Source organism: Uranotaenia lowii, chromosome 2 (genome assembly GCF_029784155.1).
Source record: "Uranotaenia lowii strain MFRU-FL chromosome 2, ASM2978415v1, whole genome shotgun sequence".
NCBI lineage: Eukaryota > Metazoa > Arthropoda > Insecta > Diptera > Culicidae > Uranotaenia > Uranotaenia lowii.
The window spans coordinates 317699888-317724758 of NC_073692.1; the positions used below are offsets into that span (position 1 = coordinate 317699888).

The 24871-nt window shown below is 34.9% G+C and overlaps 1 protein-coding gene across 2 annotated transcripts in view; it reads right to left on the minus strand.

Annotated features, from left to right (window-relative positions):
• LOC129742500 (nyctalopin-like) overlaps positions 1–24871 on the minus strand; it is a 470518-nt gene that overhangs the window by 21842 nt on the left and 423805 nt on the right. For both annotated transcript variants that reach the window (XM_055734402.1, XM_055734401.1), the window contains 2 exons: positions 13978–15223; positions 7226–7386 (listed from right to left, as the gene is read on the minus strand). In XM_055734402.1, the coding sequence (XP_055590377.1) occupies positions 7226–7386; positions 13978–14841 (1025 nt within the window). In that variant the 5' untranslated portion in view covers positions 14842–15223. The remainder of the gene's footprint in view (positions 1–7225; positions 7387–13977; positions 15224–24871) is intronic.

Below are 24871 nucleotides of genomic sequence, written 5' to 3' on the forward strand. Positions count from 1 at the left end.
TTCCAGATTATGTGCTTTGAACATTTAATTTCCGTTCTGAACTTATGTTTTCAAATGTAACTTTTGACACATTAAGAAGAACTGTTTGACAAAAACTTCGTTTTTTTTTTAATTTAATCTGAGGAAAATGATTTTATTTAAGGTTGTAATCTGCAGAACTTTTTTTCACTACGTTGTCTTACAACGATTGTTTTAGTGTGATGAAGATATGGTATTGAAATAAATATTTGGATTTTAACTATGCATTATTCATTTACTGCTTTGACTCTTTTTGTAACTTTGATTCTCAATTTTGATTTAAATTTAATTTGTTATTTGCTTCTCAAAACTTTATTTGAAATTATGATTTCAAGATGAGACACTGAATACGATTCCAGGTTTTGAATTCAACTTCTGAACTCTTATGACTGCATCTCCTTGAAATTTGGATTGATTTATTTTGTTTTTTTTTTCATTTTTTATTTTGGAATCTTAGTCTGAAATTTCAATGTTTCTCTCTTATTGCCATGATGGAAATATTTATATAGTTTTGTTTGAATTAACTGAATTTTAAAAAATAAAAAAGTTCATGATAAATAATGAATAATAATTAAACTTGAAGTGGTAATAAGACTTTGTAGCATATTTTCAGGCGCACCTGCCCAACCAGATATCCGGCTTTCCAGAAAGAAAGAAAACACCTCAATGCACGTTTTGTGACTTAAGAAATCCCCTTTTGAGTACTTTGTGTCCTTTATGTGACTTAAGTCCCTTACAACGTGCATATAAATCTCTTTGCGACTTTCAAGTTCATTAATGAGAAAATATAGTTCACTCTTGGGAATTGGGCAAAATAAGTCACATACAACGCATATATTAATCACTTTTGCAACTTCCAAGTTCATTAATAAGTACAAAAAGTTCAGACAAAAGAATTGGGCAGTTGATTCTCTTTGTCAGTCAAAATATAATTGTAAAGCCTTCATTCAAGTAAATATGTGACTTTTTATTACGCCTTTTAATCTGGTTAATGGATTAAACTAGATTCAATTTTTTTTTTGTTTCTACATTTTCGCATGATGCATAGGTCGGTCTGGTGGAAGCCCTGCCATTTGTTTTATTATAAATTGGACATACAACATAAACTACGTTGTCCGATGATGAAACGAAATGGGAATCAGCAATGCTCAATTCAATACATGTCAAAATAAGATAAATAAGAAATGTTATCATATCAATATTCATTCTAAAAATTTGAAAACTAGATTTAAATTTTTTCTAGCCGTATTTAATTTAGAGAAAAATGTTAAAAAATTCTCAGATTGATTTTCAATGCTTTGAGCTTAGTTTTGAGTAAAATTTGGCTCTCAAAGCATCCTAAGAATTGAAAACTGTTTTTAAGAAATTTGTAGTTTTACATATATTAGAGAGAAATTTTTTTAAAATCTTTACAGAAATAGGTATTTTAAATGTACAAATTGGGTTCTCAAGTGACGAAAATATTTATATTTTTGAGCACCAGAAAAAAAAGCACTAATGACCGATAAATCATCTTGATCCAAAATGTAGACATGCTGTACAGATTTTTCCTCAATTTTCATCATCAAACATTTTTTAATTTTCTTTTATAATCAATTTTAAAACGCGTTTTTAACATAAACTTGTTAACTCGGGGCGAACAGAGCACAATTTTTCGCGGCACGATGAGCATTTTCTGCCTTCGAATCTAACAGCGAATTTTACTCGATGATGGCTTGACAAGTTCACATCCAAAGATTTAGCCTATTGTTAAGGTATCGGAGAGGTAATCAGATGATTCGAGTTGGATTCCTGGTCCCTCATCGTGCCCTGATAAATGGTTCTTATACTACCCCAGGGGGCTTGGGTTCCTTTGATTATGCCCCCTACTATGCCCTTACAGTAGGGTGTCCCAAAATTGCATCTTGTCTGGGAATCTGTGGGCTCAACCTCCAAATGATAGATTTGGGTGAATGAATCTAACAAAAATCATGTTTAGAGGTTCCGGAAACGCTATCTTTGAAAAAATGTTTATAACACACTTGAGTTCTGCGGCTTTTATTATGCTATTTCAAAATAAAAGTTTAGGAGCAATTGAGTGACATTTTAAAAAAGAAAAAAAATATTGAGGCCCTCAGAACTAGTGGAAGATAAGTTCTAAAACCATCGATTTTGAGTGAATTTTACCAATCGATTTTTATCTTAATCTACATATGGTGCAAAACTCAGATTAAAAAAACTTTTAGCACTTATGAACAATTGGCTTAAAACTTCTCGAATATTAAAAAAATAATAAATAAAATAAATAAAATTTCGAATTTACAAAAATATTTGAAAAATCGATCATCTTGACAACATTGAAGCGCGTTTTTCTTAAACTATCATTGTGCAGTATTGTGCACCCTTTGATTCTGAAAGCCTCAAATGATATTTGATGGAGAAAAATCTCCAGCGAGCACACTCGTTTTCAACGCGATATGTACATTGATCGCATGGCAAATTCGCGGGGCATATTAGAGCATGTTCCTGATCCCCCTATGTTTGTTCCTGTTAATACATTTATCTAACTTTACATAAGATTTCGAAAACTACACAGCAAAAAAAGTGTTGCGATATTACATCAAAACAGTGCACATAACTTGAGTTGCAAAGGCGACCTAATATTACATCTTTTTTTTGTACAATCTAGTACGTAAAACAGATGTAAAAAATTACACCAAATGCATGTATCAAGTAAACAACGTCAAACATTAACAATGTGCAAAGCTTTTTAAATAATTTCAAGCACGTTGTCAATTGAAAAAAAAAAAGATAGCGGCCACGAATAATATTGAGAGAAACATTCAAATTTATATATCGTATAAGTGGAGTTAGCACGTGAAATCGAAACCTGATAGTGAAACATCCTATTACTTGCTCTGTGGCTCCATTTAAAAATATTTCTTTTCAGGGGGGTACCTTCATTAATTTGATCTGGCTTCAACAGCATATTTCTGGATTTTTTTTCATTTGAAAAGAAGTTCATGTTAAGCCTGAAACAAATTATGGTTCACGATTGTCAAAATGATCATATCTTTCTCTTTTAAATTTGGCTAAAAATATGTGAGTTTAAGTTTTCAATAGAATTCATTTTTTACATCTGTATAACTACGCTCATGTGACCAAGTTAAAAAATATAAAAATCAGAAATGCATCTATGTTCGAACTACAAAACGCTTTCGAAGAAGAACTCGACTCAAAAAGTTGCGCACCACTAACCTAGCTCGGTTTAAAGTAGATGGTAAGGAATCTCCTAAAAAACCCTAAAAAGGTTCTTATATCTTTCCTCAACAGATGTCAATGAATGCCTTATGAGTCCTTATAAAATAAGATCACGAAACTTCTTATGATTTTTTTTTATATTTATTAATACAATTTGTAAACATAGATCTTATTCTATCAAAAAATAGATTATAAATCGATTATTTACTTATCCTAATAACAAGAGATCGTACTAGTCGTACGCTACCCACAATTGTTGCGTTCGAACGAGTTCCTGTATCGGGTTTGATTTTCTATATGAATTTTCATAGAAATTCCAGAGTTTTGGATGCGCACAACGGATATTTGAAAAAATTGTAGAAAAAAAATTGGAAAATAGTTCTTAAACACCGCGGCAATTGTATCACATCCTTGGGTTAAAAAAAACCTTCAGCATGAACGTAGTATTTTTTTTGAAAACCGCAATCTAAAAAAGAGAAAGAAATAGGTATTAGCAATTTTGAAACACCAAAAGATGCTCCAAAACGATGAACTTGTAAATGTTTTTTGAAGCAAATGCTTAGACTAAATTATCAAAATTTAGAATAAAAAAAAAGATGTTAAAAAACGGAGGCAATCTTATCAGAAATTAAAATGAGTTTCAAGCAATTATTGAATCCAATTTTTAATTCACTTTTGATACGAAAAATCGGTAAACTGCGATAAAAATCAGAATTTTAAATGAATCAGTTTAGAATTTCGTTAGACAACTGAACAGTTTGCCAAAAAGCTGACTTTAAAAAACATTTTTTTTTTAAATTTTGTTAAGGAAATGATAAAAAAAAACTTACCTTTAGTTCCGGACGAATATTATACCAAAGGGAATCAATTGGAATGATTTGATTCTCGGTAAGTCCCTAAAAATAAAAAAAGACCCTAATAAACCTTCCAGTTGAAGAATTGCTCAGGAATTCTGATAATTTTTATGTAACTTACCCACCAAACAAATCCTTGTGGGCCGCGAAATCCTTCCTTCTTGTTTTGAAGCGCGGAGGAAAACAATTAAAATTTTTGACATCCGCGGGCTACTGTGCTGTTATATTACAACGGATGATGTTATATTACACTGGACGACGTGTTCAGATTTCTTACATCATTTGGATGTAATAAAATGCATCCAACATATGTGATATTTTATGTTTTTTATTTAAATGCATTGAAACCGAAAGATGTGTATTATTACATCGAAAAACATGAATGATACGTTGTTTGGCTCACATCAACTGCAATTACATCAGCCTACGTTACATTTTTTTTTGCTGTGTATGATATATTTCAAGAACCAACATATCTTTATAGCTTTCATTATCTACTATTTGTTCTTCTTTCAAATTTATTTTCATTGGAATTCAAAGATTTGCGCTTCGATAGAAATTGATGTACATGCTTGAACATTTCTGTAAATGTCTATTTCTTATTAAATAAATACTTTAAATGTAAATTGCTCTAAAATACATCGAATTCAACTCCATGTGTCAGTCGAGTACAATTTATGTTCCCATACGAGCACCCATGAAAATTAATTTTCTATCTAGTACCGAGCTGTTTCAAGAGAGCCGCCATGCTGCTATTGCCGGTACACCCAGATATTATTTATGACCATCAATGGTTATGACAGTTCGCGCCAACGCCATCCACAGCAAGAGCTCGTTGGAAGAAACATTCCACTGCAACAAAAATTGTTTACAACCTACAAGGATTCAAGCGGCACCCAGACAACATTCCTTGTAAAATTCAAAGGCTGTAGGGAGTCCAAGGAAAAATTCTTCTAGAGCACTACTCAAATAATCACATTCAATGAGGAGCTACACCATTCATGTGGGTTTTTTACACACTATTCTTGTGTGTGTCGACTTGAACAGTTTTTATTTTGTTTTCCATTTTTGTTCAAGCATTTCGTTCTTACTCACTTTATGCAACAATGATGAAAGAAAATTGCTACGACTAGGATATGTGTGGAGGCTAAAAAAGGCATCAAGTTATTTTTATGATGCCTATATGTTAACACTTGGGTACTGTGAAGTCGTATTCTGGAGGCAGAAGTTCTCAAGACGAGGCAATTTTGAATCAAAATTGAGATTCTGAATTCTTTTACTGAATATTGATATTATTCTTGAGTGATCCTTGATTCCTATGCTTGGTAAAGAGCTTTTATTTTGTTATCGGAATTTTGAATTTCATTCCCAAATTTGAAGATCGTCTTTTGAGATTCACTGTTTTTTTTACGTATGAGGATAAGAAAAGCGGCTGGTCTTAGGAAAGGATTCTGTTAGGCGGACAAAGGCCTATAAAAAACTGTTCGAAATGGAAATAAGAGTAAAAAAGGCTGCATGTTCCTAGTCAAAGGCAGGAATTCCACGATTGAATTCGCTCGCCTCGCTCAACTCAATTCCACAACGAAACCGCGCCGCCAGAAGTGGGTGGTTTTCGCATAAAAAGTACAAGCCCAAATACATTGCTTTCCTCGGCTCTTCATCCAGTTACATACTTTTTCTTGCCATTCTCATTCAGTGAGCCACACCACATTGAGCTAACCGAAGAACATGTCTTCATTGATGCCGACGCAAGGCACCAGCATCGAAAGGCGTCTTCAAGGAATGAAAGAACGCAAGACGAAAAAAACGCGTCGCAATAACGCAACAATGACGTGGCTGGTGAGGCGCGAATTCTACAAACGTTGGTACATGCGAGCATCAATTGGCGACAAGGACCAGGACCAAGACCACGGAGTTCTTCAGAGGGAGTCCCTTTGTGGCGTTTAGGAACACACTTTTTCTTGGAGCCAGAAGGAAGCAGGCAGACAAAAAAAAAGTAAAACGGAACAAGTTAACATAATATGGAAACAAATTCCACACGTTCCTTACTGTAATCGCTTATGTGGGGGATTATTGTTAACTGAGTTGGTTCTTTTCGGTGCTTTTTTCTTGCTTCTGCTGCTGCTGCTCAATCGTGGGTGTCGGCAGCACTTTGAATATCTTGCGAATGTCGTACGAATAAGTTATGAGATATTGTAGGCAAAATTGAACGACTTCAATAAACTGTAAGGTTCAGAACTTTTCCCCTTCCCTAATCGAGAAAGATCTTTGAATTCTGTTGAAAACATTCAATTTTTTTTCTATGAATGGTGATTAACGATATGATTATTGAATATATGACTCTCTACCACTAACTCTCTTTGATTTTCAGAGCATAACCAAATAACCATGCATAAATAATACTGTGAGCAGTAACGTGTTTCTTGCTATGGCGACCGTCAAAAAATGGTTTTAACAATAAACACACAATAGAATCTTGATCAAATCGACTTAATTTTGTTTCAAAATAGATCTCCTTTGAATTAGCTATGGCGACCGTCAAAAAATAGTTTTAACATTAAACTCAACTGTCAACTCACAATAAAATCTTGATCAAATCGACACAATCTATTTAAAGCAGAGCCCCTTTGAATTATTTTGATAAAGAGTGCCATGGAACAATATTTCCCAAAAATCTCTTATTAAATCTCGATGCAAGCTAGTCAGGAGGTGCTAGATGCACAGCTTTTAAAAAGCTTCATTGTAGTCAATTTTAGTATCGCCATCTTCCCGAAACAGCTGGTGCTTCCATTGCCGGAGCAATTTCGAAGTGCGCTCTTCCCCACCCGATTATGGCGATACTTCTACCCAGCTTTGACTGGAATGTAGTAAAATTTGATGGTCCTCCCATATTCACAACACCAGCAACAGCTTCAGCAGTAGCTACCACTTTTATGGATTGTAGATACTCCATTTTGGGGGAACAAAAAGGAGGTGTTCCCTCGTTCTATTTAAATAAAAATCATTGCCACATTCGGTGACAGCTTTTGAGTGGCTTTAATTTTTCACAGAGTCTGTTCTTAATTTCGAATAATATTTAAAGTAAACAAAGAACATAAAGGATAAGTACATACCTTGCATCGATTCGTTCCAGTCGATCCAGCCGGTTAAGGTGCAGCTCTCGCAGGTGGAATAGGTTCAGGAACGAAACGGCCGGAAGGTTTTGGAAAGAGTTTCCGCTGAGAGACATGGAAGTCAAATTGTACAGCTTCGACAGCTGAATCGTTGGGATAATCTGTGGGAACGAGATAATAAAAAAAAAGTTTAAAATACAAAATATACTAAGTTTATTGTAATAAAAATAAGAAAATTCCTTATAAAAAGTTAAATGAATGTCTATTTCAACATTTTTTTAAGGGCTTGAATGTTCACATCTTTTTTTTTTAATTTCTTCTCAAAAAAGTCGAACGATTCAAAACAAACGTCTTTTTTTGTAGAATTCATTACTTGCAGTGCAGTACCGAACGGATGGAAAACTTAATACTATAAATAAAAGCAAAATAACTGCACACTCTGATGTCTCTGGTCTAATGCGACTGCAAATTTGAATTTCTGAGAAAATGAAATAACCTCCTTTTTTCATTTATGTTGGTCCTGATCTTAAAAAAAATTTAAAAAAAATATCTTTTTGCGCGATGTACAGCACCTAATTTCAGGTTTTTAAGACTTTTATCTGAATTTTTCCGGGAAATCAAGCAAAAAATTTTTTTTTGTCAATTCAATGAATCATCTCCATTTGTCTCAATTCTTATTATATTAATGCTTATGATTAGAAATTTGAAACAAAAATCTTTTGAGGATAGTGAAAATTTTGTAATTTTTTTTTTTATCTTGTATACAGCATCTTGCTACACATCAAATTTCACGTTAATCGGTTCAGTAATTTCCGAAAATTGTTCGATTTGTATCATATTTTTATCAATTTTGTGGGGGAGCCTCCCTTTCTTTGAGTCGGAGCCATTTGAAAGTATTTTAGAAACTATCTACGACCCCAAAAACTTTTACATACCGAATTTCACATTGATCGGTTCAGTATTTTTCGAGTTTATTAGGAACTGATAGACAGACAAACATTCAATTTTATATATGTACTGTTGCAAAAAATGACTTTTTGTTCCCATATGTTTTTTCGATGCCCATCCAAAAAATAAAATAAGCTTGAATTGAAGTAATTTTTCAATTTTGACTATTCTTAAGATTCATTTTATTTTTGCAAACATAACGGGTAGCTAAGCTAAGCTTGCCAGATTGACCGGTTTTATCTGGGTTTGCCCGGATATTTGATTCAAAATTTCGAGAAAGTCCGATCCAGCCCGGTTGCCCAGATATCGTGGAAAAAGTCCGGATATTGCCCGGATTTTTTTTCACGATTTTCACAAAAAAACCAAAAAAAAAATCAAAGTTTTTGAGTAAGTTTCAGCAAAATCAATCAACGGTATAGAAATTTTCAACGGTTGTTTCAAATAATTTCGCTGATTTACTTTTATAAACCTTTAAACATTTAAGTGTTCCAAAAAGTTTTTGGAAGTCTGCAATTGCATTAATAAAATATTAATTTCATTTTTTTTGCATTTTTCTTTGCTTTTATATATAAAAACACCTCTATTTTGCCCGGTTTTTTGGATTTGAAAAATTGAAATCTATGCCCGGATTTTGCCAGGTTTTTTTTGAAAAAATGCTCGGAATTGCTAGGCCCGGATGGGAATGGAAAAAATTCTGGCAACCTTAAGCTAAGCATTTCATGAAATAAGTTATAATCATTTTAAAATTAAAAATCTGAATCTACTGAAAAATATTTAAAAATGGAGATTTTGCTTTAAGTGATTTTATGCAATATTTTAGCAAATTTTATATAAATCAATTAATTCACTGGCTTTGCAAGCAGATTTTTGAGAATTTTTTATTCTTATCCTACGGTTATCCAACTTTCAAATAAGCAGTCAAAAACGGTAAAATTAAAAAAACTTATTTGGGGAATAAATTTGTATAACATCAGATATCTTTTCTGGGTTACATGTAAGGTTTGTGCATTGTTAACATGAATTGTACTGCATGCAACAATCAAGCAATATTTTTCATCCAAATGTATATTTTTTTTAACTATCGGTACATCTCTGGCAATTTTTGAATTAAAAATTTGTTTCCCCAAACAAATTTCCATACAAAATCAAAATTCGTTGCACTAATCCTGAACTGAATGGACCGCTTCAAAATTTGTTGGTAGATGATTATTAAATTAGTTGAGGATTATTAAATTTAAACTCGGTTAATTCAGTTTAATAAAGAAATAATGAAACTAAACAAAAAAATTGAATGAGATGAATTTAAATTTGAATTGAAATTGAAAGTAAATTAAAAGTTTACGCTTGGGTTCGAAATCGCGGACATTAGCTCAGGTAGCAACTGGTTTACCACCAGAGCTATATCACAAGCCCGTTCCAAGATAATGAAAATAAAAATTTGTTTCTTTTTATTCATTTATTTGTTTATTTTTTGTTCCATGAGGATCAAATTGATGGCATGTGATTAAAATCCCTCTTATCGAATTCTACTTTACCCCAGTAATTTTCATAATCTGGAAATGTTCTTAGTTTTGTTCTTTTTACTTTCACGAATAAGGTCGAAAAATTAAATCAACAAAATCACGGTGATTAAACTCTTCATAAACTAAACTATAGTATGAAGATAGAAAAGATTTGTTTTTAACATTTATAAATGATTTTTTTTTATCTTTGATCTTAAATTAAATGTAGTTAGCACGACTTTAAACATTAGTTAAAAGGCTTAAAAAAGTTTATAAGAACCAAACTTTCAATGTTTTTGTAATTTCTGTTGTAATGTTTTAAAGTTTTGTCAAAAATATGCATTTTTCTTAAATAACTTTTAACCTATTTAAAAAAAATCAGGGAACCAACATGGATCTTAACTAGCTCTTGAATTATTTTTACCTAAAATGTTAATTTTGAGGCTTACACTAGGCCCCTTTCAATATAGAGCTGAGCATTTAGATAAAAAAAGGCTGAAATTGGGTTCTTGAAAAATATTTCATATCAGCATAAAAAATGAAATGATAAAAAAACGAGGTAGGATTTTTTGTATCATGATTTGAGTTTCAATACAAAAGGTTTGTTTAATTGTAAATTAAAATTGAGAATTTAAATTTTGTTTCAGCTCGTAAACGTCATAGAGTGTCGTAGAATGAAATGACTCAGGCCTAGTATAATATGTATAAGGCAAAGTTGCCAGAATTTTTTCAGCACGTGTCCGGGAGGGACAAACCAGGCTATTTTTATCTGAAAACCTGGCAAAATCCGGGAATTTGATTTCAAAATGGTAGACCAAAATCCTGGCAAAATCCGGGCAAATTGGGTCAAAACCTAGAAATTACTTATTAAAAATCAAATTTTTTGAAAAAAAAAAAATTTACTACGGTAAACGAAGGTTGCCAGATTGCTCGGTTTTATTCAGGTTTGCTCGGATATTTAATATGAAAATTGGAAAAAAAAATTCACGAAAAAAAAACCAAAAACAAACTAAATACGTTGGAAATATTTTTGTATTTATGTGTCCAAAACGAAATTTGAAAGCAAGTTTCATGAAAATAAAAATGAAAATTCAGTTGAAAAACAAAATACGATTAAAAAATATCTGATGAATTTTGATGAAACATTTTTTTTTATTTTGATAATCCGTTCCTAGATTTTGACCAAATTTGCTCGGTTGTAGCGCGGATTTTTTGTCGACATTTTTAAAATCAAATATCTGGTTTTCGCTGTTTTTTAGATAAAAAGACCGGATTTTTCCGGACCGGAATGTGCTAAAAATGTTCTGGCAACCTTGCAGTAATTTAATTTCTTGAACTGAAAATTTTATTTGAATAAGTTCGTTATGAAGGGGGGATTTTCATTTCGTTTGAACGTTTGAAGAACGTCGTAACACATTCGTGATATTTCATAATAAAATTTTTCAACTTAAACTTCTATTTGAACTTAAACGTCATATATTAGTAATCTGGCCTGACTCTCGCGCTCCAAAAATATCTGCCTTGATTTGGCGCTCCTTAAGGGGGGAGCTCCTTTTCTTATTGTTAAACATTTCAAGAATGTTGTGTCAAATTTTCAAGTCAATCAAAGCAAAACTGTAGAAATTATAGGCCTCCTCCTATCTAATACTGCAAGAAAGCAAGAGCAGAAACTTCAAACGCGTTTTTCTCGAAAGCACATTTTTAAAGTCAGTGGACATCGTCATTTGATAGCTACTTCACCGATTCTTTTCAAATATGGAACATATTTTCTACATGTAAAATACCAGACCCCAACGTTTTTTTTCACTTTGGGGAGATTTTACAGATAAAAAATGGCAGATTTTTTCGTGAAAAATCGTAGTTTTTACTTCAAACAGCCACAAAAATTTCATAAAAAATTTTTTTAAGTGAAATAAAAACGTTGGGGTCCAGAAAAACATCTATTAAAAATATTTTGCTCTGATTTTTTGACTTCCGATGATTCTGTGCTGAGATACAGTGTCCATCGCTAATACTGTTTTTCAAAATTACTCAATATTACTTAAATGTTCTTTTAACAATGCTTTGTATAATGCAAAAAATTTGAATACATTTGTTTGAACGATACCTCTAAAAAAATCGTGAAAATGGTGTTTTTATTTACCGTTAGACCCTACCCCCCCAGTCAAGTTTCTCGTATCAAGCCTGAATAAAATAGACCGCCTTGAAAAAAAAAATAGAGTTGATCCAGACGTCGCGTCGTGCTGCAATTTTAATTTAATTTTGTGTTTAATATTTAGTCGGCTTGTTAACTTTATAGTATCGTTAAATTGAAACCACGAAAAATCCTAATCCCTGATATAGGTTTAAAAAAACCTAAGCTGATTCCTTAAAACTATCATAAAATACTAAATTTGCACTATGGTACGTGAAAATGATCGCTTAGAGAAGACTTGAAAAGGTACTGCTGCGGGCAACTTTAATATTCAATTCAACTGGATGAAATTGGTTACTTCTTCTAGCTTTTCCTAAGTTGTTCATTCCACTAAGATGCAGGTTTAAAGGGTGAAACGGTCAAAATTTGGTCAAGGGAAAACGCGTGTAAATCGGTGAAATCGTTTATTTAATAAATCAAATTAAATTTGTTTTTCAAGTTTAATTAGTATAAAATTCAAAAAAATATTCAGTTAGGCTTCCGCTTTTCCAAATTCAAACTGCCGGGCCTTACGCTTAACCCCTGCCATCAGATTTTGTACAGCCACCTTGTTTACCTTCTTCGCCGCAGAAAGCCAGTTTGCTTGGAACTGCTGCTCGTCCTTAGCAGTTTTTTTGGTCTTCTTTAGGTTCCGCTTGACAATAGCCCAGTATTTCTCAGCTCTGGCGTGTTGGGAGGGTTCTTGTCCTTGGGAACCACCTGCACGTTGTTGGCGGCGTACCACTCCATGACCTTTTTACCGTAATGGCAAGATGCCAAATCCGGCCAAAACAGTACGGAACAACCGTGTTTCTTCAGGAAAGGCAGCAGACGTTTATTCAAACACTCTTTCACGTAAATTTCTTGGTTGACAGTCCCGGAAGCTATGAAAATGCTGCTTTTCAAGCCACAGGTACAGATGGCTTGCCAAACCAGATATTTCTTCGCGAACTTTGACAGTTTCATGTGCTTGAAAATATCTGCTACCTTTTCCTTTCCTTTTGCCGTATAAAACTCCTTTCCCGGAAGCTGCTTGTAGTCGGCTTTGACTAAGGTTTCGTCGTCCATTACCACGCAGTCAAACTTCGTCAGCATCGTCGTGTACAGCCTCCGGGATCGCGCGTCGTCTCAGCGGCTTCCGGTGTTCAATTTCCTCCCGATCCAGACTTCCTGGCTGTCGACAAACGTTTTCCAAACACTTTAATTATATTTGTACCGATTGATTTGACAACTTTTAGCGATTTTGCCAGCTTTGCGTGCGAGTAGCTCGGATTTTCGCGATGCGCGAGCAAAATTTTGATACGCTGCTCTTCTTCCTTGGACGGCATTTTAACAACTGAAGAGTGAATTCCAAAATCAAAATAGGAGCAACATTCTACACACACACACTTTCAAAATGAGGGGTGTTCAGGTTTATTAAATGCAAAATTGAAAGCAATACGTCAAGTTGATATTGACCAAATTTTAACCGCATCACCCTTTAGTGGTGGTGATACTTGAGTACCAACCTTTCCTAAATTCCCGAGAGGAAATAGGAGAAGAGGAGGGTATCTCTCATACATTCTTTTTAATAACTTTAGAAATCATCATACAAATTTTATTGTTAAGCCCCAAAAACAAATCAAGAATGATGGTTTGATACCCTCTTTCCCGTCAGGAAATGGGCAGGAAGAAGTCTTGTACGAAGTTTATATAAAAACACGACAATTTATCAAGCCAAAGGAATCATTTTCTATATGAGAGCCTAAATTTATACAAAAAATATTTATATAATGCTTTTGGACCTCACTTTTCTTTCAGTGAGAAGACGTGAGAGAGATTTTGTGCAAAGGAAATTTAAAACAATGATTGTAGAATAAATTTTAGAAGGGGTTTTTTTAAAATAAAAAAAAATCCTTTAAAAAATTAGAAATTGTCATTTTTCTATAAAAATTTTAAACCTAAATTGCAGCCCCAGTTTTGAAGTGGTTAAGGATGTTGAAATTGTGTTTCAAATGGTATACAAATAAATCAAATTTAAATAATTTTCTCAAACTTCATTAATTTTTGACTTCTAAATTTGATCCAAAAAAGAGCAGCTAACTATTACCAGATAATTTACATGTGTTGCTTATCAATAATCAACTCACCGTCAGATTATTATCCGCCATATCCAGATGTTTGAGCGCGTTCAGTCCATTGAAGGCACCCAAATCCAGCTCGGTTAGTACATTCCCGGCCAGATTCAGCGCCCTCAGCTCCCGCAGCGCTTCAAAGCTATCGTTGGCCACAAACTCGATCAAGTTTACTGAAAGATCTAACCTTTTCAGTGCTTTGAGGTGTTCTAGGTTGGCCTGGTTGGGAACCTCAAGTAGCTGATTGTTCTCGAGGATGAGTTTCTCCAGCGTTGGGATCGGTTTAAAGACATGATCCTCGAAGCTTACGATTTGGTTATTGGTTAGATCTAGGGTTAGAAGCGCTGTAAGGCCGTGGAAGGAAGTTGGGTGTATTTTCTCTATGTGGTTGTTTGAGAGTAGCAGGATTTGCAAGGATTTGAGCCCCTTGAAGGTGTCTTTTGAGAGGGAAGTTAGGAGGTTGTCTGTTAAGTTAAGGATTCTAAGTTTCTCTTGGGACTCGAAATTTTTCGATCCAAGGGAGTCAAGGCGATTGTGGGAGATGTCCAGGATCTCCAGCTGATAGTAGAACCCGAGTGTGAAGTGAACGTTGGTGATTGCGTTGCGGCTCAAGTTGATTTGTCGCACCTCCGGGTTGAGCTGAATCGGGACCACCTCCAGGGACGCGTTGATGCAGGACGTCCGGAGATTGTTCTGGTCCGCCTCGCAGGTACAAAGTGATGGACAGAATCCAATTATCGGCCGGGGTATGCTGATAAGGAGGAGCAGAAGCAGGAAAAGATGCCTGAAGTTGTAGGTCCGGGAGGTCATCTGGCCACCGGTTAACAATGTCCCTCGACTCCGGGGGATTGCTGCTTGTGATGCTGCTGCTGATGTCATGATGGAAGTTATCTGCCGAAACTCGTTTCTGGTGTTGTTTCGTCGACGTCGTGAATGAGATAAATGGTGCTGAGCGGTTGGTTTTCACTCTTTCTTCCCCCAGCAGCTCATTCAATCTTCACGCGATGGATAACTTTTGGGCCCCTCTGGAAATCTCCAGGGAGGAGGGTCTGTATGTGCGTGGGAGATTTTTCCTCGTCCGTCCGTCACGGCTTGATATTAAGTAACTTTGACACTCGGTCACACTGGAAAGCCTGTTGGATCCCGGGAGACGCGACACGTTGTTGATGGGTTTCAATTAGATGCCAGGCGATTGCGACAACAACTTCGAAGACGACGAAAACGACCGAGACGAAGATCCGCTGCTGCCGGAATCACCCATCTGGAAGATTGGAGACAGACAACAGAAAAACAGAAAATCGGTTAGCAAGATGAAAGTCGTCTTTTGAGAGCTGAAAGGAGAGATTTTATCGCATGTTTTGTTGTGCCCCAAGATATGGGTAAGGGGGATTTAATACATCTGGCTGACTGGCTGATAATTAAGATATGATAAGCCGGACAAAATTCCGTCCCGGCTTTGATGTTTCCAAAGGCAAAGTTGAGGTGGGCTCGGTTGGTGACAGGGTTTTTTTTTTGCTTCGATTCATCGATTGGTGTGATTTGGTTATGCTTAATCTGCAATAAAGCCGTTAATATTATTGACAATATTTATCCGGACAGGTTCAAACGAGAGCTGTCGAACACCTTGGAGGAGATGAAATTTTGAGCCCTCGAGATAAGCAAAAATGTCAACCCCACCCACAAGAATCAAGTGATGATTGGATTGATTGATGTTTCTCGATGTTAACAAGATAATACTTTGATTGAACGGAGTATTGGGAATTTCGAAAAATGTGGTATTGATTAAATTATGTGAAGTACAATAAATTAGTTCGAAATAGAACAAAAATGTGTGATGGCAATTCCAAATTCATTCCCTTACAAAAATGGTCGGGATTCGACCAGACCGAATTGAACGCCATCAGCATTTTTTGGAGGCATTCGAACTTTATGTGCAAATATTTTCATTAAGAGGCTACATTTTTGATGTTTATGAACCAAAATCGATAGTTTTAAATCCAAGGAATTCATTTCAGTCAAACATACTCACTTTTTTGAACCAGAATAGGGATTGTAAGAGATTCTATTTCAGTTGTTTTAAAATTTTCTCATGGCGCTCAGTTCGGTCTGGTCGAAGCCCGGCCAAATAACAATACAATTTCATACTGCGGTGAAATAGACCTTGGTCGATTTAAACCGAGAGTCCTTATTGGGACAGTTCTGATTTTTTTTTCCAAAAGGATGTTGAAAATGAAGGAATCGTTACAAATTTTGGGTTTAAATTTTATTATTCAAAATAACTTGAGAAAATATTTTAAAAAGTTTGAATGACCAAAAGGGTTTTTTGAACGAATTAGAATTAGATTGGTGAATTAAGAATGGATTGGAAACCATTTCATTTATAACATAATAATCTTAGCGGTTAAACTCCCTAACGAATATTTTTTACAAGTAAAATTTTCAGTTCAAGAAATGAATTTACCATAGTAACGGTAAATTACTGGATCCTAAAGGTATTTCAAAATTAGTCTTAACAAACATTTCAGAAAATTGGCTAAACTTTGGAGGAATTTAGTCCTATTTCACTCTTTGCCAAAGACATTTATTTTTACAATACTGTATGACATTCACGAATTGAAACTTGTTTTTAATTTAAAATTTTGATTAGCACTTCCATTTGCACCTTTTGCAATGAAACTCAAATCATGACACTCAAAAACCATACCACATCTTTGAAATTGGGTTATATTGAGAAGTGCATCGAAACAAGTTCAGAATTCATTCATTTATTGGAATCAATAACCTTTAGATATTTAAAATATTTTGAATAAAAAGGGATTCAAAGGCAAAACTTAACAGAACAAACAGTTGAAAAAAAAACGGTTATTTAAAGACAACACACTTCAGAAACATTGTAAAAAATTATTAATTTATACAATTAAAATTACCATATTGTAGCAAATTAGAAGATCTTATACCTTACGAAATCATACAATAAATAAATAAATTAAATTAAATACTAATTCAACACTTCAACAAGTTGGTAGCCATGTGACAGGTTGCCACTGCTCACTACTTAGTCTCGTAAGTCAACAAAGTTAGTAAAAAAAATTAGAACCATTACTATATTAGTAATCACTTTGTTTATAAAAATGGTCTACGGCCAACGAACTTTATACTGATATGAAATTTTCTTCAAAACACCAATTTTAGCCTTAATTTTATTTTGTGATTCTTGTTCTTCTAAATGTTCAATTCCACTTAAAAAACGATTGTGATACACAAGACCACAAAATTCCCACTTTTAAATGGTGCAGACAGTTGTGGAGCTAATTTTGATAAATTTGGGCGACCCAAATACGAATATGCATTTTTTTAAATAACTTTTCAAAATTAGTCAAAATCGTATAAAAAAATTCTGCACTGTTTTTCGGAAATGATTGTAAAATTTTTCAAAGACTGCAATCTATTTTAACTTTGGCAAAAATATGAATAAATGTTTTCTTTTTGTTTATTTTGACCATGTTATAAATTAAAGAAATTCAAACGAATTTTTAAAGTTTAAAATCAATTTGAATGTGAGATATTTTTTTAAATTAAAAATCAAATCGTTTCTTCAGTAATGACAATGACAGAAATACTTTTTTTGACAACTCTCAAAATTTTTAAATTTTCTTTTATCTGTTTTATTATTTATCAGAAATTAGAATACCTATAAGCAAAATTTTATACTCCTTCAGTAAATTAGGCTTAGTAAACATGTCCAGAATCAGTTTTTTTATCATTCATGTGAGATTGTTTGTGCTTTATTTATCAATGATTGATTGCACAAAAACAAGAGTTGGTAGACAAAATCTGATAAAAAAAATTATCTCTTTGAATTTTTTTTTTATTATTTTTAATAATCTTTTTTAAATTGTTTACCATTTTAGTGCTTTTAATATTTACAACAAATTGTTTAATTCCTTATTTTTTCATCAGTTTCTGTTTCATTACTCAATAAATCCAATTTAAAACACTTTGTAATTAGAAGCCTCCAAAGATCAATTGAAATGTTTTTAGGTTTTCATTTTTAAATTCAAAATTGAACATTTCTGGCCATTTTTTTGATAACTGGAAGAATTCGAATGGTTTTATCACTGTCTGTGATCAATGGTACTCTTGAAATTAAATTAAATTTTTTCTCTTTTTATAAAACTTGCTGACCCGGTGTGCTACACCTCCTAAAATTGATTGAAGTTTAACAAAAGAGATTCAAACTTGTTTTATTTAAAAAAAATTCTGTTATCAAAGCTTGTCTAAAAATTTTTTTTCGATAATTGTTTTGTATCTCAAACTAAGACTCTGTATTTATTTATTCATAAGTTCCTAAGTTCTGTCACATTAAATAAATGCTTTACTTGTATAATATTTCTTTCTCAAGCCAAACTTAGTTTCATTTGCCTGATCACTTTCCAAGGCATTTAAAATAAAATAATGAGAGTTCCCCCTGTTTAATAATCAAGAAAACATTTCTCATACCCCAATCCCTTCAATGCAAAATTTGATCGATCATCAATGGAGATATTAAAAAAATATTGGTGCACTCCCTCCCTTTTCTAGCTCTCTCCGGAAAAAAAGGTGGATAATTTTTTTTATTTCCGTATACTTTCCAATGCCAAATTAAATCAAATTAGCTTAAAATGTTATCGAGTTATGCAAAAAATTATATGAGAGCCCTTCTCTCATCTTTTCATCACCCCACTGGAGGGTTCCCGAATAAGCCTAGAATCATTTCTCCATTTAAAAAAACCCTTCCCTTCTAAAGTTGGTTTCTTTCGAATGACTAATTCTATAGGGCAACAAAATGTATGAGACTCCTGTCTCCATTTACTATCTCACTCAATGGAAAAAGGGAAGGGTCTCTCATAATTAACGAAATATCACTCGTTTCAAAAAACAATCCTATACCAAATTCGGTGAATGAATAACTCTCGAAATCGTTAAAAAACTATCTTTTTTCAAATATCCTCCCACGTCAAATTTAGTTCCATTTGCTCGATTGTTTCACAAGAAATGTAAAAAATGGTACGGGATCCACTTTCCCTTCATGTTTCCTCAATGAAAGGTGAAAAGAGCATCAAATCATCTTGGGAACATTTCGTGCACCAAAATACCTTCACATGTAAAATTTGATTCCGTTCGTTTAATCAGTTAACGAGTATTGCAAAAATTTGTATGTGCCCCCTTCCCGCTTCATATCCTCCCAATGTTAATCGGAAGATGTTTCAAACAATTATAGAACATTTTTGAATATCCAAATATCCTCTCATGCCAATGCCCTCAACTTTTGAATATCACCACTGGACGAAGGGAGGGGTCTCAAATAATCAATAAAACATTTCGCGTATCCAAATACCCTCTTATGCCAAATCTTGTACCATTTGCTTGAGTGGTTCTCAAGTTATACAAACATTACTTTTTTGCCTGTGAGACCCCTCCCCCTTCCACATCAACTATGAGTTTTTTTTTATAAATTTACTTCAGTTCAAAATGGATTTTTTTCCTAATTAAGACTTCGCAATTTAAACTTCATTGATTTTTTTTTTTAAATTCAAGCTGATGATGTGGAATTTCTGAAGCTTTGAAGTCTAGTTGTATTTGAAATTTGAATACGTGTCTGTTTTCTGAGTTTTTGGTAAAATTGATTTCAAATTTGTAAACAAGACTGCTGGAATGTCCTTTGCATGCAATTTTTAGATTCAGAGCAAGTAATAAGTATTTTATTTATTATTTTCGAATGACTTACCAAAAATGCATTTGATTGAAACTTTGGTTCTGATTTACTGAAAAAAATTTTTGTGAATTTTTTTTTTGTTGTTTTGTGAAATGGTCTTGAGTCGAAAAATGGTTTTGAAAACCGGTTTTCTTATTTAAAGAGTATTTTGGTAAAATAAAAATGTCTTTGCTAAATTTTAATTTCGAAACCACACCCCATCTCCTCCCCCCACGGGCCCGGTATCAAGGCGTATATCAACTATAGGCCAGTGCCTTTCAATTCGTCAATACTTCGGAAAATTTTAGAATTTTCCAATAACTGTCATTGTCTGCGGTCACCAGTGAGCCGAGATAGACAAAGTCTTCGACAATCTCCAGCTCGTCGCCGTCGATCGTGACCATGTTATTACTGGACACGCGGGCTCGATCGGTCTCGGATCCGCAGGTCAACATATATTTCGTTTTGGAAGTTGCAATCATCACTCCCATCCATCCTGCTTCGCGTTTCAGATTGCGGTAGATCTTTTCCACCACCGCAAATGATCTGCCGATTTCAGTTGCGTCTTCAAAGTATATAAGTTGACTGGATTTGTTGGAAATTGTGCCTTGCATTTCGCCAACCGCTCGTCGAATAACACCTTCTAGTTCCACGTTGAACATCATTCAGGATAGACCATCGCCTTGTTGAAGCCCCCTGCGCCATTCGAATGAACACGACAATTCACCCGAAATCCGCACACAGCACTGCGTTCCATCCATCGTCGCCTTGATCAGTCTGATCAGCTTCCCGGAAAAGCCGTTCTTGTCCAACATTTTCCATACCTCGTCACGGTCAATCGTGTCGTATGCGGCTTTACAGTCGATGAAAAGATGGTGCTTAGGGTGATAACGGCATTTTTGGAGGAATTGCCGTAATGTAAAAATGTGGTCCGTCGAAGACCATCCCTTCATGAAGCCGGCCTGATAACTGCCCACGAATCTGTTTGCTTGTGGCCATGGTTGGTTGACTGCTCTAAAACAACAAAAAGCCGGGAGAAAACAAAACTGTTTTCAGTTCGGATTTCGAATGTAATCCTCTTTCACTGATCGTGCTCCACTCATTATCCGAGTTTACACGAGCTGTAAGCGACTCGGGTGGCAAGTGTGAGAGCTTTCGCATCTAGGTGCCCTCTGCCGGCAGCGCTTCTTCGAGCGATTGTGCGTAGTCTGCTGGCTATGACCTTAGGTTGCTTCAGTCATCCGATATTTAACCGAGACGGACGTCAGTTTCGTATGTTGTTCTCTACGGAGAGTTTCAGGCGCATCTTCACTTTCACCAGATAATGGTCTGACTCGATGTTGGCGCCTCAACAGGATCTGACGTCGATAATATCAAAAAGTCTGGCTGCCTATTAAAACGTGGTCAATATGATATCGCGTTTGGAACGGTGATCTCCAGGTGTACTTGTGTCGGAGGCGGTGCTGAAAAAAGGTACTACGTACGGCCATTCGTTTGGAGGCGGTGAAATGAATAAGTCTCCTCCTGGCCGACCTGAGCATTGAAATCCCCGATAACGATCTTGATATCATGTTTTGGGCAACGGTCGTATTCACGCTCCAGCTGCGCGTAAAATTCGTCTTTGTCGTCACCGGTACTTCCTGTAAGGAGTCGATTTGTGATGATGAGTTTAGCACAGTGTGTACAGGGGATTTTTTTTTATTATCTGACAATTTGCGCCGGGGGTCTTCAGATTTTCCCCAAAATTGAAAATTTTGGTTCATTTTTGCGACTTAAAAACACATGTATTTTTTCAGATTTCTAACATTTTTATTTTTTGAGTTAGCTTCGGTTAGATTTTTTTGTAAATAAAAAATAACCATTTTTCAAAGCTACATAACTCTGTTGTTTCTCAACGGAAATTATAAAATAGCACATAAAAATGCATTGAAATTTTATCAGCTTTCCAAATAGAATAGTTGAAAAAAATTAAATAATGACCTTCAACATGAAAAGTTGTAAATAAACTTTAAATGGCGTCTAAAAGTACCGTCTGCACCACCGAATATTTTGCAAAAAATACCATTGTATAGCTCGATTCATGATGCAACTTTCATCTGAAGACACCAAAGTGGGCCATTCACACCTTGAAGAGTTATGAAAGAAATAATGACAATAAATCTCTTTTTTTGCATCGAAAACAAACAATGGTCGAACAACTGCACTCACATATGGAGATAGCAAGCACTTCTAACAACATGGAAACGAAAGAACTTACCAAAGCAGGTAAAAAACACTACTTTTTCGTGCTTTGTAGAGTGCTTGCAGCAAAACTGACTTTAAATTTTAACCAAAATTCTGAGTATCGTATTGTTTAAGTGATATAACTAATAATGGGAATGTTGCTTTTACAACCTGGTCATATACTATATAACTTATTAATTTTTCGATCAAAGATCATTGTGAAGCATAATCAATGCCAATAGTAGAAGGTTCAGTCCCTGTGTTTGGGATCACAAAAATGTGATTAAAAAAATGAAATACAGACGTGCTTTACATAGTTTTTATATCGGGAGCTAAACACTGCAAGCAGGACACCAAAATCCTTTCCCATTGATCAAAAAAGTATGATGAAAATATGATACTTTTACCGTATTCGTTTTCTACATTCGCCCAGTTTTGAGGTTTACCATACTAGAACGAACATAATTCGTTATGCTACCTCGATTGCTCACACACGAATCTTCAGTGTTCCACCGTCCATTTTAAATCAAATCTGGGGAATTACGGATGCAAAACTTAGCGCATAAACTTCTAAAAATGACAGTAAAATGTGCATAACTTGTTGTGACCTGGTGCAAAACTGGGTATAAACGAATATGTTATTAGATTTTTGGATAAAACATGAAGTCAGTTAAGCTGCAACAATCTACCGCCCCTTCTTTCATAACAGCAAGCGAGACAATCAGCTTTTTCTGTTTTGGAATATATTTTTAAATTATTACCACCACTTTCAGCATAAACGAAAATCGTTTCTAGGTTGTCATAATAAATCGTTAAGCCTGAAATTTTCGAAATTGGGTTATTGGTAAGGTCGAGAGCACCATTTTTATTCATTATGGGACTGTTATTCGACCGTATTTGAAACCTTTTTCAAATCTACTCGCATAACAGTCCCATACAAAATATATTTTTCTCACCAAGCTACTTTCTAAGACTTAAATTTGATCGTTTTTGAACTTCTAAATGCAATTGTCAGAAAAAGAAACATACTTTTGCAAAAAATATCATGAATTCCACATTGTAAGTTGAATCTTTTTACGATTTTTGATTGCATCCGATAGTTTTTCGCTCAGGAAGTCATTCCTAAGAAAGTCAGACCTGCCTTCGTAAACTAGTGTGCATCATTCGACATCAAGTGAGTTAAAAAATGTTTAAATGATTCAAAGCAATAAACCAAAGACTATTTCGCCGAAAGAAACATTGAAAACTAACCAAATCCGTGGTATTTCACATATGGGACTGTTATTCAGGTATATTTCATATAGGACAGCCACGAATTGATATTTTTTTCGGAATTTCTAGAACAAAACCTCTTTTTTAAGTCTTTTATGTTGAAGCCTTATGTTGACCTAAAATGACGAAAATTCATATGGGACTGTTATGCGAGTAAGGGCAGTCTGAAAAGGACGAAAAAGTAGTGTTTTTTACCAGCTTTGATAAGTTCTTTTGTTTCCATGTTGTTAGAAGTGCTTGCTATCTCCATATGTGAGAGCAGTTGTTCGACCATTGTTTGTTTTCGATGCAAAAAAAGAGATTTTTGTCATTATTTCTTTCATAACTCTTCAAGGTGTGAATGGCCCACTTTGGTGTCTTCAGATGAAAGTTGCATCATGAATCGAGCTATACAATGGTATTTTTTGCAAAATATTCAGTGGTGCAGACGGTACTTTTAGACGCCATTTAAAGTTTATTTACAACTTTTCATGTTGAAGGTCATTATTTAATTTTTTTCAACTATTCTATTTGGAAAGCTGATAAAATTTCAATGCATTTTTATGTGCTATTTTATAATTTCCGTTGAGAAACAACAGAGTTATGTAGCTTTGAAAAATGGTTATTTTTTATTTACAAAAAAATCTAACCGAAGCTAACTCAAAAAATAAAAATGTTAGAAATCTGAAAAAATACATGTGTTTTTAAGTCGCAAAAATGAACCAAATTTTCAATTTTGGGGAAAATCTGAAGACCCCCGGCGCAAACCCGTCAGATAATAAAAAAAATCCCCTACAACGACATTAACATGCGAGCACCCCTCGTGAACACGTTCATCGTTCTTTCCACACACTCGGCCTGGGCTCTCGCCTCATACTCAGTCACGTTCAATCCGAGAGCGCAGGAGCGCGTCAGTTCCCACGGGCAGCAGTAAATCGCCGGGAAGGTTCTCGGTCCAGATCAACATGGTAACCTGAGGTTTTCCTACGCAGTCCAATCCGGTAAATTTACACTTCTGAGGTGAGGGCTGTGCACATTGATGATGCTGATGTTGAAGAACCGGCCCTTGATTCTCAACCGGCACATTCGTGAGTTGATCGGCCACCACCCGTCACGCGCTTTTGCATCTTTCCCATCACTATAAAAGCTGTTCCAAGCTCGTGTGTGTTGCCGCAGCGATGGTATGCTTTCTCGGAACACACGTACCGTGAATTTCTTCCGGTATACCTCCTGCAGCGCTACGATGTCGAATTTGCGGCTCTTCAATTCGTTGGAGAGCACGTAGGTAGTGCCCATGAAATTTAGAGATCGACAGTTCCTTGTACCAAGTTTCCAATCTCTGGTCCCTTTTCGTCGAGTGGATCTTTTCCGATTTCAATCCTAAATTTGTTGTTCGTTTTTCGTTGCTTGTGTTTTTTGTATTCACGAACTCGCAAGGCCCGCAGCTTACCTCACTATCTCGGAGGAGGATCGTTTTGATGTTGCTGATTCGGGTTCCGAACACCACTAGGACGTTGTTGCACTCCGCCCGCCGCCCCTGACTTGAAGAACAGACGCGTACGGAGCCCCTCTCTCAGTCTGCATACGATCAAAGCATGCACCGGGTTGGGTACCCGATCCCCGCTGAGGTTGCTCGCACCTCAGCGAGCACCACGATGAGGCTGAGAATCGGAGTTGTAAGACACAGTTGAGTGTTAGGAG